Source organism: Sorex araneus, chromosome 1, assembly GCF_027595985.1.
Source record: "Sorex araneus isolate mSorAra2 chromosome 1, mSorAra2.pri, whole genome shotgun sequence".
Taxonomy (NCBI): domain Eukaryota; kingdom Metazoa; phylum Chordata; class Mammalia; order Eulipotyphla; family Soricidae; genus Sorex; species Sorex araneus.
The window spans coordinates 221,465,541-221,481,208 of NC_073302.1; the positions used below are offsets into that span (position 1 = coordinate 221,465,541).

A 15,668-nucleotide genomic window follows, 5' to 3' on the forward strand; every position below is an offset into this window, starting at 1 on the left:
GGTTCTAAAGCATCACTTATGGCCCTAGTTATCAAAGACCCTGGCAGCGTCTCAGCCCGAAGAGCCAACTAACTCTCTCAGTTCCCGAGTGAGACACAAAGACTCTTCATCTCCAGTAACAAACATCAGTGGCAACATGGTGCTGGCTCTTGTGAGACTTTCTGCGAAGAATTGGTGATATCTGGGTTGACAAGCATTTTTGTATGTCACAGAACATAGAGATGCTAGATACAGAATAGGAAATGGAGGGCTGGGGACACAGTAAAGGGGCCAAGTCACATTGTCAACCTGTTTGGAACCCCAGCACTGCACACGTTACCCTGCCCAACACCAGGGCTCACTTCTGAGCACAGAGCCAGGATAGTGTACTGTCGTTCCAGCCCCAATACTCCTTCAAAATAGCAAACCCTGGGACTCAGGAATGAGTTTCCAGATATAACCTAGCAGGTCTTTTGGAATCATGAGCATCAAATATTTCAAAATGTATCCTAATTTAGTGATCAGGAAATCCTTTTCAAATGTTAGTTTATATATGATTTTTTAGCTGTTAAAAAACGACTTGTTAATTAGTGTGTCTGATAATTGCTTCCCTATAGAGATGAGAGTGTCAACTGCATTTGCTTAATTTTGGTGCTAGGGATCAATCCTGAGCCTCATACATGCAAAACAAGCCCCCCACCACTGAGCTACTAGGGTTTTTAATTAGCTGTACTTCCTATATGCTGTCTTACTTTGGCATAGCATTTGGTCATCAATAAATTAACACATAATAAAGACTTGTCATACTCAAAGTGTGTAACAGATTCTTATTAAACATCAATGAGATAAATTTATTGCAACACTCAAAATCTGATAATTAAATACATTTTAGCTTTGATGTGTTTCTATGCCATGAACCTTAAGGATAATACAACAGTGGGTCTTACTTAAGAATGGCCATATTTTTCTGAGAACCGAGGGGGTGAGAGGTGCTTGGAGGGGACCTTGAGACCGTGGTGGAGGCCAGCTGACACACAGGTTGGTGCTGGACCTTTGTGTTCATGAAACTCTTATGTTAATAGTATTGTAAATCATGCTGCTTCAATAAAACAAAAAACAAATCTGGAAATTTTATGTTTGAAGAAATAACAGCCATATTTAAAATAACCAGATTAAGATGAGTAAAGGAGTGAAAGTATATTTTTTGTTTGTTTCTATAAATTGATTTTATGGCAATAAGAAAAATACCTGTATTCTATATTAGATAAATGTTGAAGATTAAGTTGTTCCTACTGGATTACATCATAGACATACCTGTTATTTTGTATAAAAGATGTATGGAACCAAAAGAAAAATGCGCAGTTATCATAGTATGTAGGAATATTCTAAAAAAAAAACACATGTTTTTAAAGAAAAAGATTATTTTCCATAGTAAAACTGACACCAAAACCATTACAAAATCATTACAAAGAACTTTAAATTCCTTTCCTTATTCAGACAATTATATAATTAAATGTATGGCACGTACAGGTCTATAACACTCCAGTTTAGACAGAAAGAAAATGCTGTTCCTTCCTCTTGCAATTTCTATCAGAATTTTCAAGGAGATTTTTTTGGTATTCATGACAGACTTAGACACTGGTCTTTTAGCCTGTTTTAGGTAGTGCTGAACAGAATCTACTAAGCATTGGCACCTTCTTATAACCAAGTGTATCATCCATTCAACAACGTATTCATTCTACACTGGAAAGATAGCTATCACTATTGATGATGGAAATACCTAAAAGCCTTAAGTGCATTCATCTCATGATCCTTGACAATGCATAGGGCAAATTTTAACAGTGTCCACTGGGCAAGTGCCCCTTATACTAGTGGTTCTGCTCACTGACTGAGAAAGAACTCCACTGGCTCTAGAGGACATACCATCAATATGGGTTGGATCAAGGTCACTTGCTTCAACACCTTTTGATTTTTAATAGACTCTCCCCCAACAGGAAGCAAGCAAAGGATTAAGGAGAAAATAAATTTTGACTTGGTCAGCACAATTACTTGTTAGCAGTTCTGGTTAATGATTTAATAGGAAAGTTGAAAGAATTGAGGCTTAGAATTTTGATTGTTTTTGAGCCACACTTAGCAAGGCTTAAGGGTTACTACTGACTCTGCATGCAGGACTCACCCCTAGCACTACTCAGGAGAGCATCCAGGGTGCCAGGAATCAAACCTAGTTTGAGTGTGTGCAAGGCAAACACCCCACCCGATGTACTATCTCTCCAGCCCCAAGAAATTTTTAGTGTACAGAATAATACTAAGACATTTTAATGACTGGTCAACATACATTACAAATACATGATATTAAGAATAATGACAATTACTTCAATATTTATGAAGTAATGTCAGATTAAAGCTATAATGTATTACATATCAATTCAAAAGAAAGTAAGTCTGTTTAATTATAGAAAGGACTGATTTTAAAGATATGAAACAAAGATGTGACCATTATTGTTCCATAAACAGATCTTTTTTTTTTAATCTTAAAAAAAGTTTATGTGGGGCTGGAGCAATAGCACAGCGGGTAGAGCATTAGCCTTGTACTCGGCCGTCCCGGGTTCAATTCCCAGCATCCCACATGGTCCCCTGAGCACCGCCAGGAGTAATTCTTGAGTGCATGAGCCAGGAAGTAACTCCTGTGCACCACCAGGTGTAACCCAAAAAAGCAAAAAAAAAAAAAAAGTTTATGCAACTTTTATTGTGCAATTTTTTTCTCATTTAAAAATCAACACACAAAAAGTGCACAAGGGGCTGGAGTGATAGCACAGCGGGTAGGGCGTTTGCCTTGCGCGTGGCTGACCCAGGTTCGAATCCCAGCATCCCATATGGTCCCCTGAGCACCGCCAGGAGTAATTCCTGAGTGCAGAGCCAGGAGTAACCCCTGTGCATAGCCAGGTGTGACCCAAATAGCAAAAAAAAAAAAAAAAAAGTGCACAAGAAAAAATAACCCAAATGAGGGCTGGTGAGATAACTCAAACGGGCAGAGCACATGTGAGCACATGTTTGGTATGCACGAGGCACTGACTTTTATCCCTGGCACTGCATGGGTCCCCAGCCACCACACTAGGTGTAAATAGAACAACAACAACAACAAAAAAAAAAAACAAACATAAATGAAAACCCCCAAACTAAGCAAAAAAACCCCAAAGAAAACAAATCTGAAAAATGAGCAAAATTTCAAAAACTTCAATGTTCTCTAATTAAAAAATGATCTGACTTGTTTTTCTCTCCATCTCAGCTTGGGGATGACATCTTCTATCATGTATATTGTGGAGAACCTTAGGAAAGGACACAGCAAACTGGAGTTACTCAAAGATTAGACAGGCACACTGCCATTCTTGGTTACTCACGGAAGAAGAGCGGAATTTCACTTTCACATCATCGTACAGAGGTGGACAGCTCTGTAGCTTAATTATCACTCTGTCTGTCTCAGCATCATGATATATCTGTGTGTGGACACAAAGAGTTCAGACAGCTGGTCATGTGCCAAGTGTAACAGTGAAGTTCGTGTTTCCTTATCGTGGTTTTTGATATGCCCAAAGATTTCTTGTTTTCATAGCGCTACCTATACTACACATGTAAATAAATGTTGATAGTTATTTGATGAATTTCTCTGTGCAAGTTTTCTTGGAACAGGGACTGGGCCACACCCAGCAGTACTCAGGGGACCAAGTGGTGCTTAGGGTCAACCAGGGCTGGACATGTGCAAGACAAGCACCTTGAACCCTGTCTTCTTTCTGCGGCCCCGGTTATAATTTTTTTTTTTTTTTTGCTTTTCGGGTCACACCCAGTAATGCACAGGGCTTACTCCTGGCTCCTTTACTCAGGAATTACTCCTGGCGGTGCTGGGGGACCATATGGGATGCTGGGAATCGAACCCGGGTCAGCCACGTGCAAGGCAAACGCCCTACCCGCTGTGCTATCACTCCAGCCTTCCCCCCCCCCGCCCCGTTATACTTTTAAAGGGCTAATAATGTGTTTGAGAGGAGGACACTTGAAAATCAAAATATTGAATATTCTCTTAGAGCTTAAAAAAATTACTGTTGAATATGTATCACCTGGTTTTCATGTGATGGGAACACATCAAGAAGTTTAATTTTTAAGTTTGCGTTCACATTCAAACAGCACTGGATGATTGACCAACCATGTTGGCCTGGTTCATGGCCCTGTCTATGCTAATAGGGTGATCAAAGATAGACCAAGTATCTGGAGTGAATAACTTTGCAGCTAGACTAAGTATTTCTTTGTTCTTGATTCATCCTTGAACAATGGGGCATCCATGATGAGAAGGGTCTGTGTGAGGCCCTGTGGTAAATGCAGCAAAGGGAGGGTGTGATTCGGTTGATGTTTCAGAGTCATACACACAGGAACAGAGAGAGAATGACAAGTGTCCAGCAGTCTGAGGAAGAGTGAGTGGGCAGTTGCGTGCTGTGGAGGGGCTAGGGGAGTAAGAAAGCTTTACCTTTGCCGAGGAAGCAGTCACTTCAGTGGGCAGGGAAGGGTTTGTTATAATGAAGTGAAGGGTTTGTACAACTGAACTAAGAACCCAGATAAGGGCAGCATCAGGGAGGGAGGAGATGCCAGCAGAACCAAAAAGAATCCCTGAGTGTGCCATGTTCCAGTCTACTTGGAATGAGGTCTGTATGGTTTTTAAATTTTTTCTGGCTTTTTTGGGTCACACTCAGCGATGCTCAGGGGTTACTCCTGGCCATGCTTGGGGAACCATATGGGATGCCAGGGATGGAACCCAGGTCGGCGTACGCAAGGCCAACACCAACCCACTGTACTATAGCTCTGGCTCCCTGAAGGCCAAGTTACTGCTGGAAGTAACCCGAGGCATTACAGGGCAGTGTCTCGCGAGTTCAAGAAAGAAGAATGAAGCTGTTGAACAGAGTGCAGCAGGACCCTACATATTGCATTGAAAAAGAGGAGAGAAAAGGTCCGACCATCATAGAAATGGGTAGCATGAGCAGAGTAAGTCGGGAAGGAGGTAGTAGTGATGGGAACAGAAAAAATGACAAGAGATAATGAACAGACATGTAAAAAGTATAACGACCATGAACTGGATTTAGAGCGGGTGGGGCCACGGCAAAGAACAAATCAGAGTCATAAAATCGTAGGACTGGAATGAGAGGTGCCTGCAGGGGCCTCTGAAGCAGCAGAGGAAAAGCCATGTGAGAAACTGGGATCGACACGTGTGGCACAATGTTGAAGCAGAGACTGGCAGGGGTGTGATTCCTGCCTCTAACACACAGCAGATACTCAGGAATATGTTTGTAGAGGATGAATGGGAAACAACCACAGTATAAGGCAGGGGGATGAGTGAGTGAAACCAGGATTTGTGCGTGTAGGGTGCTAGGTACAGAAATTCCAGAATTCTGCCTGGGTGAGTACCTACAGTGGGGAAAGGAATAAATATTGTTGGAGAGGAGGTAGCAAAAGTAAAGACAAGATCCCGAGGGCTTTTTGTTTGTTTGTTGTTTGAATTCTCCTTCCCTTCCTCCTTGGACTACAGTCACAGCACACTTGATTGTGTTTCTCACAGCCTGGGCTGGGTCCCATCGGGACTTGCACTACTAAGATGCTGGGCTCACACAGCTGGTCAGAGGGTGGCGCTGCACCTGCTGAAGTGTGCTGCTACCGGGTTGCATCTTTAGTGGTGGCTGCGTGAGGATCTCAGGCAGCAGTTTCTAGGCAGGAATAGCAGGGCTGCGTGGTTCACGCTTGGCGCATGTGGGCAGCTCTGCAGATTCACCTTGAGGCTTTCTGCTCTCAAGACAGGCACTTCTGCCGCTGAACTCTCCTGGATTCCCCGAGACAGGATTTATGTTTCTTATACCTATGAAGGCACAGCGGGTAGGGCGTTTGCCTTGCACGCAGCCGACCCGGGTTCAATTCCTCCATCTCTCTCAGAGAGCCCAGCAAGCTACTGAGAGTATCCTGCCCACAGGGCAGAGCCTGGTAAGCTACCCGTGGCATATTCGATATGCCAAAAACAGTAACGATACTTCTCATTCCCCTGACCCTGAAGGTAACGATAGTTCTCATTCCCCTGACCCTGAAGGAGCCTCCAATCGTTGGGAAAGATGAGAAGGGGAGGCTGCTAAAATCTTAGGGCTGGGAGGAATGCAGACGTTACTGGTGCCCGCTTGAGTAAACTGACAAACAACAGGATGACAGTGATACAGTGACACCTATGAAGGCACAGCGGGTAGGACGTTTGCCTTGCACGCAACCAACCCAGGTTTGATTCCTCTGTCCCTGTCAGAGAGCTCGGCAAGCTACAGAGATTATCCCGCCCGCACAGCAGAGCCTGGCAAGCTACCCGTGGTATATTTGATATGCCCAAAACAGTAATAACAAGTCTCACAATGGAGATGTTACTGGTGCCTGCTCGAGCAAATTGATGAGCAACGAGATGACAGTGCTACAGTGCCACATGAAGAAAGTTTTCCTGTGGCTTCAGAAAAGGTTTGTAGTTTTGGGCATTTCTTTAACATTTAAGAAAACAATGCACAGTGCAATAGCAAAAGCAAACAAAACAATGACAACAAACACCCCAGAAAGTCCCATTAAAGATAGACAGAAGAGGCATTTTTCCCCCAAAGCAGACATATCAACAGGTGTGAGAAATGATGCTCAACATCACTCATCACTGAGAAAAATGCCAACCAAGCCCACCAAGAATGACTGCTTCGCTCCTGTCAGAATGGCAACTATAAAAAGGCAAGAGGCTCAGCTGCTAGCAGGGAGCCTTTGAGCACTGCTGGCGGGAATGAAAATTGGTGCACAAGAACAGAGTACTAAGGTCACTAAAAAAGTTAAAAATAGGACCATGGATAGAGTGTCCTGAGTTCTCTCTGGTACCTCATGCCCAAAACATTGCTAGATACAGAAATAGCCAAATTGTCCCTGGATAGATGAATGAATAAAATAATATTGTATAGACAAAAAATAGGTAATTACCCAGTCACAAAAATGAATGAGGGCCAGAGCAATGGCACAGCGGGTAGGGCACTTGCATGTCATTTGCTTGTGGCCTACCTGGGTTCGATCCCCTGCATCCCATGTGGTCCCCCTGAGCACTGCCAGGAGTGATTTCTGAGTACAAAGACAGGAGTAAACCCTGAGCCTCGCCAGGTGTGACCCAAACACCAATAAATAAATAAAAAAATAAATAAGAAGAAAGAAGAAGAAGAAAAAGAAGAAGAAGAAGAAAGAAGTCATTTGTGACAACACAGATGGACCTTGAAGGCATCTGGAATAAGCCAGAAGAAAAAGGAAAATGCAGTACATCTCACTTAATATATAGAATTTTTGTTGGTGGTTGGGTTTTTTGGGGGAGAGGGTCACACCTGGCAATACTCAGTTGTTACTCCTGGCTCTGCACTCAGGAAGTACTCCTGGCACTGTGCGGGGAACCATATGGGATGTTGGGGATTGAACCTGGGTCAGCCGCATACAGGGCAAACGCCCACCCCACTGTACTATTGCTCTGGCCCCTGTTGTTGTTAAATCAAGCACAGATACAGAAAACAGGTGGTATTTGTCAGCAACGTGTGTGTGTGTGTGTGTGTGTGTGTGTGTGTGTGTGTAGGGGAGAATGAAATGGGTGGAAAAGGTAAAAAAGATACAAACCATAAACTTGAATTTTAAAATAACTAAATCATGGGAGTTAATGTAAGCTGACTATATTTAATAATATTGCATTACATATTTGAAAGTTGCAAAAAATTTCTCAGCACAAGGCAAAAACTTAGAAACTGTATGCTAATATCTGTATGTATGTATCTGTATGCTAACAGATGCTAACGAGTCTCTTGTGATCATTTTGAACTGTGTTAGTGTATACAATAACATGCTCCAAAATGATCGAGTCTCTATGCTCGCACCCAAAACTGCTGTAAGTCAGGTTCATCGTAGCTCACTTAGAAAACCAGCATGACACATGACAGCCTGCCCCCACTGCTTGGGGCCTTCCCCAGCGCGCTGTTCCTCATGCACAGTCCCCCTGCTCCTCGGAGCTGGAGTTTCGCAGGACACTGCTGGGTCTCTCCAGGGGGTGACACCATGGGGGGGGGGGTGACACCATTCAGCGGTGATGAAACACTGGGGCTAATAGCAGTCTCAGTCCAACAGGGGCCCTTCCCATGTGATATCTTAAAGAAAGGAATTTCTAGGGGGAGGGGCCCTGAATGGTTTTCTTTTTTTCTGAAAAGGGAGCTGAAAACTTTTCTGAAAAGTTTGGAACTCTGGGAGATTCCTGGATTCCAGTCCTGATTTTGAGAAATATGCACTTTACAGTTTCCTAGGCTTTACAGTTTCAGGCTCATTGAAGTTTAGAAAGCTGTGTTAGATGACAAAGAAGAAATATTGAGAAAAAAGACCAACTATGAGTTTAAAACTCTGGTGGATTTGTGGGAGTTGTGCAAGAGTGAAAAGGCAAAACAAACATTCCAACCTCGAACTGTATTCTGGAAAATGCCCTGGAAGCAACTCTTCCTAACAAGGAGGTTACTTTAGGCTCTGCCTTATAGCGGAAACGGGTGAGCAATGGTGTGGGGAGGTCCACATGCTGATTTGACACTGAGATTAAAAAAAAAAACACCTGGATTTTCAGCTCCAGGTGAAAATCTTACCTTACAGTTTTTGGAAGAAGAACAGGAAAAGACAACCTTTTTCTCCATTATTATCTGTAGTTTTAGATCACTTCCATTGCCTTTTCCAACACCTAAATAAAATAAGAAAGTTAGACTGGTTAGGAAAAAGACCGAAATGTCTCACCCATTAGAAAAGAAAAAAAAATCATTCCAACTGTTTGTCAACTCAGACTCAGTAGGGGTTTTGTGAGGCCTTTGTCGTGAAAAGAAAGGCTTTCAACATACCTTTGTCTCTGAAAGCAGAATTCCTAAGTGTGGAGATTTTTTTTTTTTAATGTCATAAAGTTCATATTCTAAGACTTGAAATCTCATTACTTCACCTTTTTAGAAAAAAAATCAGAGAAGTGACAAGCAAATTTTCTTGCTAAGGAGTTGCTCTGATAGTTTAATAATAGTCTAAATTCACCTTGTCCTAATTTAATCCTGGCTCCCAGTACCAGCACGGGATAAAATGCTGGATAACTCCTTCCAAGCTTCTCTGTGGTATTTATTACATATTTAAAGACAAAGGTTTCCACATGCAAAAGAATGGGCTTAGACCTCGACCTGACACCATGCACAAAAGTCAGATCAAAATGGATTAAAGACCTCAATATCAGACCACAAACCATAAGGTACATTGAAAACAAGGTCAGCAAAACCCTCCATGATATTGAAGATAAAGGTATCTTCAAAGATGACACGCAACTGGCCAACCAAGTGGAAACAGAGATAAACAAATGGGACTACATTAAACTAAAAAGCTTCTGCATCGCAAAAGATACAGTGACCAGAATACAAAGACAATCTACAGAATGGGAAAGGATATTTACACAATAGCCATCAGATAAGGGGTTGATATCAAGGGTATATAAAGCACTGGTTGAACTCTACAAGAAGAAAACATCCAACCCCATCAGAAAATGGGGCAAAGAAATGAACAGAAACTTTCCCAAGGAAGAGATACGAATGGCCAAATGGCACATGAAAAAGTGTTCTACATCACTAATCATCAGGGATATGCAGATCAAAACAACCATGAGATACCACCTCACACCACAGAGACTAGCACACATCCAAAAGAACAAAAGCAACCACTGTTGAAGAGGATGTGGGGAGAAAGTGACCCTTCTACACTGCTGGTGGGAATGCCGACTGGTTCAGCCCTTTTGAAAAACAATATGGACGATTCTCAAAAAATTAGAAATTGAGTTCCCATTTGACCCAGCAATACCACTGCTGGGAATATATCCTGAAGATGCAAAAAAGTATAGTCGAAATTACATCTGCACTTATATGTTCATCGCAGCACTGTTTACAATAGCCAGAATCTGGAAAAAATCCGAGTGCCCTAGAACAGATGACTGGTTGAAGAAACTTTGGTACATCTATACAACGGAATACTATGCAGATGTTAGAAAAATGAGGTCATGACGTTTGCATATAAGTGGATCAGCATGGAAAGTATCATGCTAAGTGAAATGAGTCAGAAAGAGAGAGACAGACATAGAAAGATTGCACTCATCTGTGGAATATAGAATAACAGAGTAGGAGACTAATACCCGAGAATGGTAGAAATAAGTACCAGGAGGTTGACTCCATGGCTTGGAGGCTGGCCTCACATTCTAGGGAGAGGGCAACTCAGATAGAGAAGGGAACATCAAGTAATATGTGGTTGGAAGCCATGCGGGGGAAGGGTGATGCGAGCTGAATGTAGACTAGAGACTGAACACAATGGCCACTCAACATCTTTATTGCAAACCACAACACCTAATTGGAGAAAGAGAACAAAAGGGAATACCCTGCCACAGTGACAGGGTGGGGTGGGGGGGAGATAGGGTTGGGGAGGGTGGGAGGGATGCTGGGCTTATTTGTGGTGGAGAATGGGCACAGGTGAAGGGATGGGTTCTCGAACTTTGTATGAGGGAAACATGAGCACAAAAATGTATAAATCTGTAACTGTACCCTCACGGTGATTCACTTATTAAAAATAAATTTTAAAAAATAATTAAAAAAATAAAGACAAAGGTTTCTTGTCTTCTTTTTTTTTCAGTTCAAATAATCCTTTAGCATCTCCTTAAAGGACTCATCTCCCAAACCTCTGGTTAAGATTTACTACTCTTTCAACCCTGCACATTTCACTTATTTATGCACCGAACTAGACATACAGAGTTTATCTATCACACATATCCCAACAGGGTCCCATATTAATCATTTCTGATTGTTTATCTATTTCAAATTTTGTTGGCTTTGCTTTCACTGGCCCTACAGTAACCCTCTGTCATTAGGAATCAGGGTTTCTTTGCCTCCCTTTCCTCTGACCCATTCCAGTTGCATAACTACTATTAATATTACCAGAAATCAGAAAAAACAGAACTAAATAAAATATTTCATTTTACTATATTTTGAGGGGGATGTTCCCTGCCAATGCTTAGGGGACACACCTGGCAGTGTCGGGGTCCATAGGAAGTGCTCGGATTTTTTTTTTTGCTTTTTGGGTCACACCTGGCAATGCACAGGGGTCACTCCTGGCTCATACACTCAGGAATTACTCCTGGAGGTGCTCAGGGAACCATATGGGATGCTGGGTATCGAACCTGGATCGACCGTGTGCAAGGCAAATGTCCTACCCGCTGTGCTATCACTCCAGCCCCAGAAGTGCTGGGATTTGAACCTGGGTCGTAGTCACAACCCATGCTAAGAAAATGCCTTAACCTTCCTATTCTCTCTGGGTGTTAATATATTATCTTAATCAAACTAGTACTTATTCCACCACAAGGTTAAGTTATGTTTTTTCAGTTTAACATAATTTGAATAGGTATGCTTGTGTTTGCCAGTATATGGTAAGATACTTGACAAAATATTACCCAGGTGACAGTGACCACATATTTTTCATTTTCTTTATAGTTTTTTAAGTTTGGGACTGCTCATTTACAATGAGCATGTGTTGTTATTTTTTAATATTTATTTTCATTAGATTTTAAAAATTGAATCACAGTGAGATACACTGTTACAAAGTTGTTCATGATTGGGTTTCAGTTTCAGTTTCAGTGTTCCAACACCCATCTCTTCACCAGTGTACCTTTCCCACCACCAATGTTCCCAGTTTCCCTCCCACCAACCTCTATGGGAGACACTTTTCTTCTTCTTTTCTTCTACTTTTATTCTTCTCTCCCCCGCCACCCCCCAATTTTGGGCTTTATGGTTTGTAATACAGACACTAAAAGGTTAGCAGGTATATCTCTTTACCTACTTTCAATACTCAGTTCCTGTCAGAAATGATCATTTCCAATTATTAGTGTCATACTGGTCATTTCTCTATCCTAACTGCCCTTCATCTCCTGCCAGACAGTCTTGTGACAAGCTTCTAATTGTAGGATAGCATTGGGTTTGTCCTTTCAGCCCTGCCGCAGGGAACTTAGTTTACCTTAAAGCAATGTCCTTTCTGTATGGACACAGGAAGACAGTTAATATTATGCTCTTGTAACTTAGAGTTGATTGACTCCAATAATATTTTCTCCTGGGCATCTGCTTTCTCAGCTCAGTTGCCCTTAGTTCCTAACACTCCAAAAGCAGGGTCCCGACGAGGGGAGGAATGAACCCAGGGCAAGCTGTGAGCTACCCTGGCATCAAAATGGGCCAGGCCGAAGCACCACAATACTCAACTATAAGTTGAGAGCATGGTCATCGAAAAGTGTTGTCATTATCCAAAAGTAACAACAAGATTAGGACCCTGCTGGGGTTAGGAAGACTAACCTGGCCTGAGGACTGTGGTCTGGAATATATAGTGAATGTCCTCAGGAAGAACCAAACTTTAAGTCTGATGTATCTCTTATTGTGCTCATACAGAATGACATTGCTAGAAATATTAGAAGTAAATTTACTGTAACTATTTAAGTGGATTAATAGCTGAGGAAAGAAGAAAGTGGCACACCCTGGATGGGATCCCACTGTTAAGCGGATCTCCTAGTAATCTGGAGTGATCTCCTTAGATGAGATTTTGTTAATCTCCTGGAGGAGTGGTCTTACCCCTCTGTGTTGATTTGTTAATGTTAAACCCACCTTTGTGTCACCACCCTATGTGATTTCTATATAAACTAAGACTGTAAGAGTGGAGGGGGTCAGAGTCAGAAGTGAGAGCGAGTGGGGCTCCAGAGAGATCAGAGAGATCGGTAGGTAGAGAGATCAGAAGAGATCAGAAGAGAGATGACAGAGACAGAGAATTCAGAAGAGATCAGAGAGACACGACAGAGACAGATAGAGGTCAGAAGAGACAAGAGGAGAGACTACAGAGACAGAGATAGAGAGACAGACAGAAGATAACACAGTGGCACACACAGAAGCAGAGCACAAAGGAGTCCCATCCCGAACCGGTCCATATACAGCGGCTCAAGAACACCAAACGTGGGTTGGGGGAGAGAGACAGAGACATAGAGAGAGAGAGAGAGAAAGAGAGAGATATGCCCCGAGAGCCCACGAACACACGTCATCACACATCACCCTTCTGCTCGCGCACGTTTATATTTTTTACATCCAACCACTGACCTGTCCTCCTGACCCCTATTTGAAATAATAAAATTTGCTTATAAATGGATGGACATAGAGAATATCATGCTGAGTGAAATGAATCAGAAGGAGAGGGACAGATAATAGTATAAGACTAATATCCAAGATAAGGGAAAACAGACACACAAGGTTAAAGTAATACCCACACAGTAAAAATTTTAAAATAGGTTCAATCCCTGGCATCCATATGGTTCCCCAAGCACCACCAAGAGGACTTACCTGTCCTACAGCTCTATTTTCAGGAAAAAATTACTCACCCCAGGAAACCTATCTTTTATAAGCAAACAGAAAGCCACCCGACTGCACTTAGAGTACCACTGCACCCCAAAATGTTTCGGCACCCCACTCTGGGAAGCACTGCAATGCTGTAATTGCTACTGTTTCCAAGGAGGGCGCAGAGCAGAGCACTCTCAGATCCAGTGCAAGATGGTTTTAGAGTTGGGTTCCAATTCTTCATGGCGACTTCTTGGACCTATCTATTCCCCACCAACCCTCCGAAAAAAATAACATTAATTCAAAAAGATATCTGCATACCTGTGTTATCATAGCACTTCGAGTAGCCAAGATATGGAAACCAACAGATGAATGGATCTAGAAGTCGTGGTGTATATACACTATGGAACACTATGCAACTCTCAGAAAGGACAAAGCATGCAATTTGCAGCAGCATGGATGAAAAACTGGGGATATTATCCTGAAGAAGTCAGTCAGAAGGACCTGGTTAGGCACAGAATCATCTCTCTCCTATACGGGACTTAAAAACACACACTCATCAGATACGTACACGTTTCAGAGTGTGGTTTCTCCACAGCTTAGAAGTCAGCCTCGCATGCTGGGGGAAAAGGCAGCTCAGATAGAGAAGGGACCACCAAGTAAAGAGTGCTAGAACGGCCCGCTTGGGATGGGAAATACGGGCTGAAAGTAGACTATAGACTGAACATGATGGCCACTCAATACCTCTACTGCAAACTACAACATCCTAAAGGAGAGGGAGAGCAAAAGGGGTGGGGTGGGGGGAGGGATGCTGGGACCATTGGTGGTGGAGAATGGGCACTGGTGGAGGGATGGGCACTCGACCACTGTATAACTGAAATGCAAGCACGAAAGTTTGTAAGTCTGTAACTGTACTTCATGGTGATTTGCTAACAAAAAATTAAAAATAAAAAAAATACACATTGCAAGGTGGAAACAAAGGGCTGAAGGTAACATCATGGGAGAGTTGATCCACGCAGTTGCACAGGTGCCACGTGCCTTTGGAAAGAAGGGGCCCTTGGGGAAGGGGGGTGGGTGCACTGGTGATGGAAGGATCGGCACGAGAAACTATCATTTATAATATTGTAAATCACAGGATCTTAACGAGCAACAACAAAAACAAAGTTAATAGCCAGAGAAAGAAAAACAAAAATTCTCCATGGAGTAACTTCCCCCCATCAGTAACAGCCTCGCCTCTCACAGGGCAGCAAAGGCCGCTGGCGGGGTCAACGCAGGCATCGCAGAGCCAGGGATGGAGCCCCCACACCCCCGTGCCACACGCTCCCGGCACGCTGCCAGGGGGCCTCTGCACTGGGGAACCCCGGCCACCAGCCCCAGCACCGCCGCCCGGTGAGCCCGACCCTCCCCAGCGCGCCCGGCACCACATCCCCCGCGCGCTTGGCGGGGCGCACAGGGCAGTTCCGGAGAGCGGAGAGCGGGCGCTCCGGCCCTGCCCCACAAGGCGTGCTTGGAAACCCGGACCCACACTCCCCGCAGGGCCGGTGCTCCTGGGTCCAAGTTTGTTTCTGGGACCCGAGACCTAGGGGATGTTTGTGGCTGTCCATTCCGGGCCAGCAGCAAGAGCAGGCGGACTGTGCGTGCGGGGGGAGGGGGGCCGGCGAGTAACTAGGAAACGGATTTCCTATTTTTACTAACAAGATTAGCCTATTTCTGACCATATATGCTTCCCACGGGGCACAATGATGCCTCCCTGGGGCAGGGCGCTGGAATGCTGTAGGGGTGTAAGAATCGCCCGAGATGCAGCTGGTTCCTTCTATGTTCACTTAGAGAAGGCAGATTCTCAGCAGGGCGCGGGGTCATTTTTTTTCTGAAAATGGGCAGTAGAACCAAGTAGCTTCTGTGAAAGAAAAACCAATCATTTTTCAAAATGAAAAATGGAATGAAATGTGTGGGAAACAATGTTTAGATTGTGAAGCTTGAGTGATAATCTAGCAGGTAAGGTGCTTGCCTTGCATGTGCCCCCCCCCTTCACTCCCTGGCATCCCATATGGTCTCCCACGCCCACCGGGATTGATTCCTGAGTGCAGAGCCAGGGGTAACCCTTGAGCATTGCTGGGTGTGGTCCAGCAGCTATTTTAAAAAATTCAGGTGCTATTTTGTGCCACTCCTGCTAGGCTGTCTGGACAGATGCCAGGCCCTGGCACAGGGCCCCCTGGGGAAGGT

The 15,668-nt window shown here is 43.6% G+C and overlaps 1 protein-coding gene across 1 annotated transcript in view; it reads right to left on the reverse strand.

The window, feature by feature from the left end:
• The window catches only part of LOC101556213 (phosphatidylinositol 3,4,5-trisphosphate 3-phosphatase TPTE2-like), a 49,239-nt gene that overhangs the window by 227 nt on the left and 33,344 nt on the right, over positions 1 to 15,668 (reverse strand). The window contains exons 14-17 of the mRNA XM_055127154.1: positions 8,667 to 8,758; positions 3,389 to 3,473; positions 3,328 to 3,335; positions 1,294 to 1,364 (exon numbers count right to left, since the gene is read on the reverse strand). Of these exons, the coding sequence (XP_054983129.1) occupies positions 1,294 to 1,364; positions 3,328 to 3,335; positions 3,389 to 3,473; positions 8,667 to 8,758 (256 nt within the window). The remainder of the gene's footprint in view (positions 1 to 1,293; positions 1,365 to 3,327; positions 3,336 to 3,388; positions 3,474 to 8,666; positions 8,759 to 15,668) is intronic.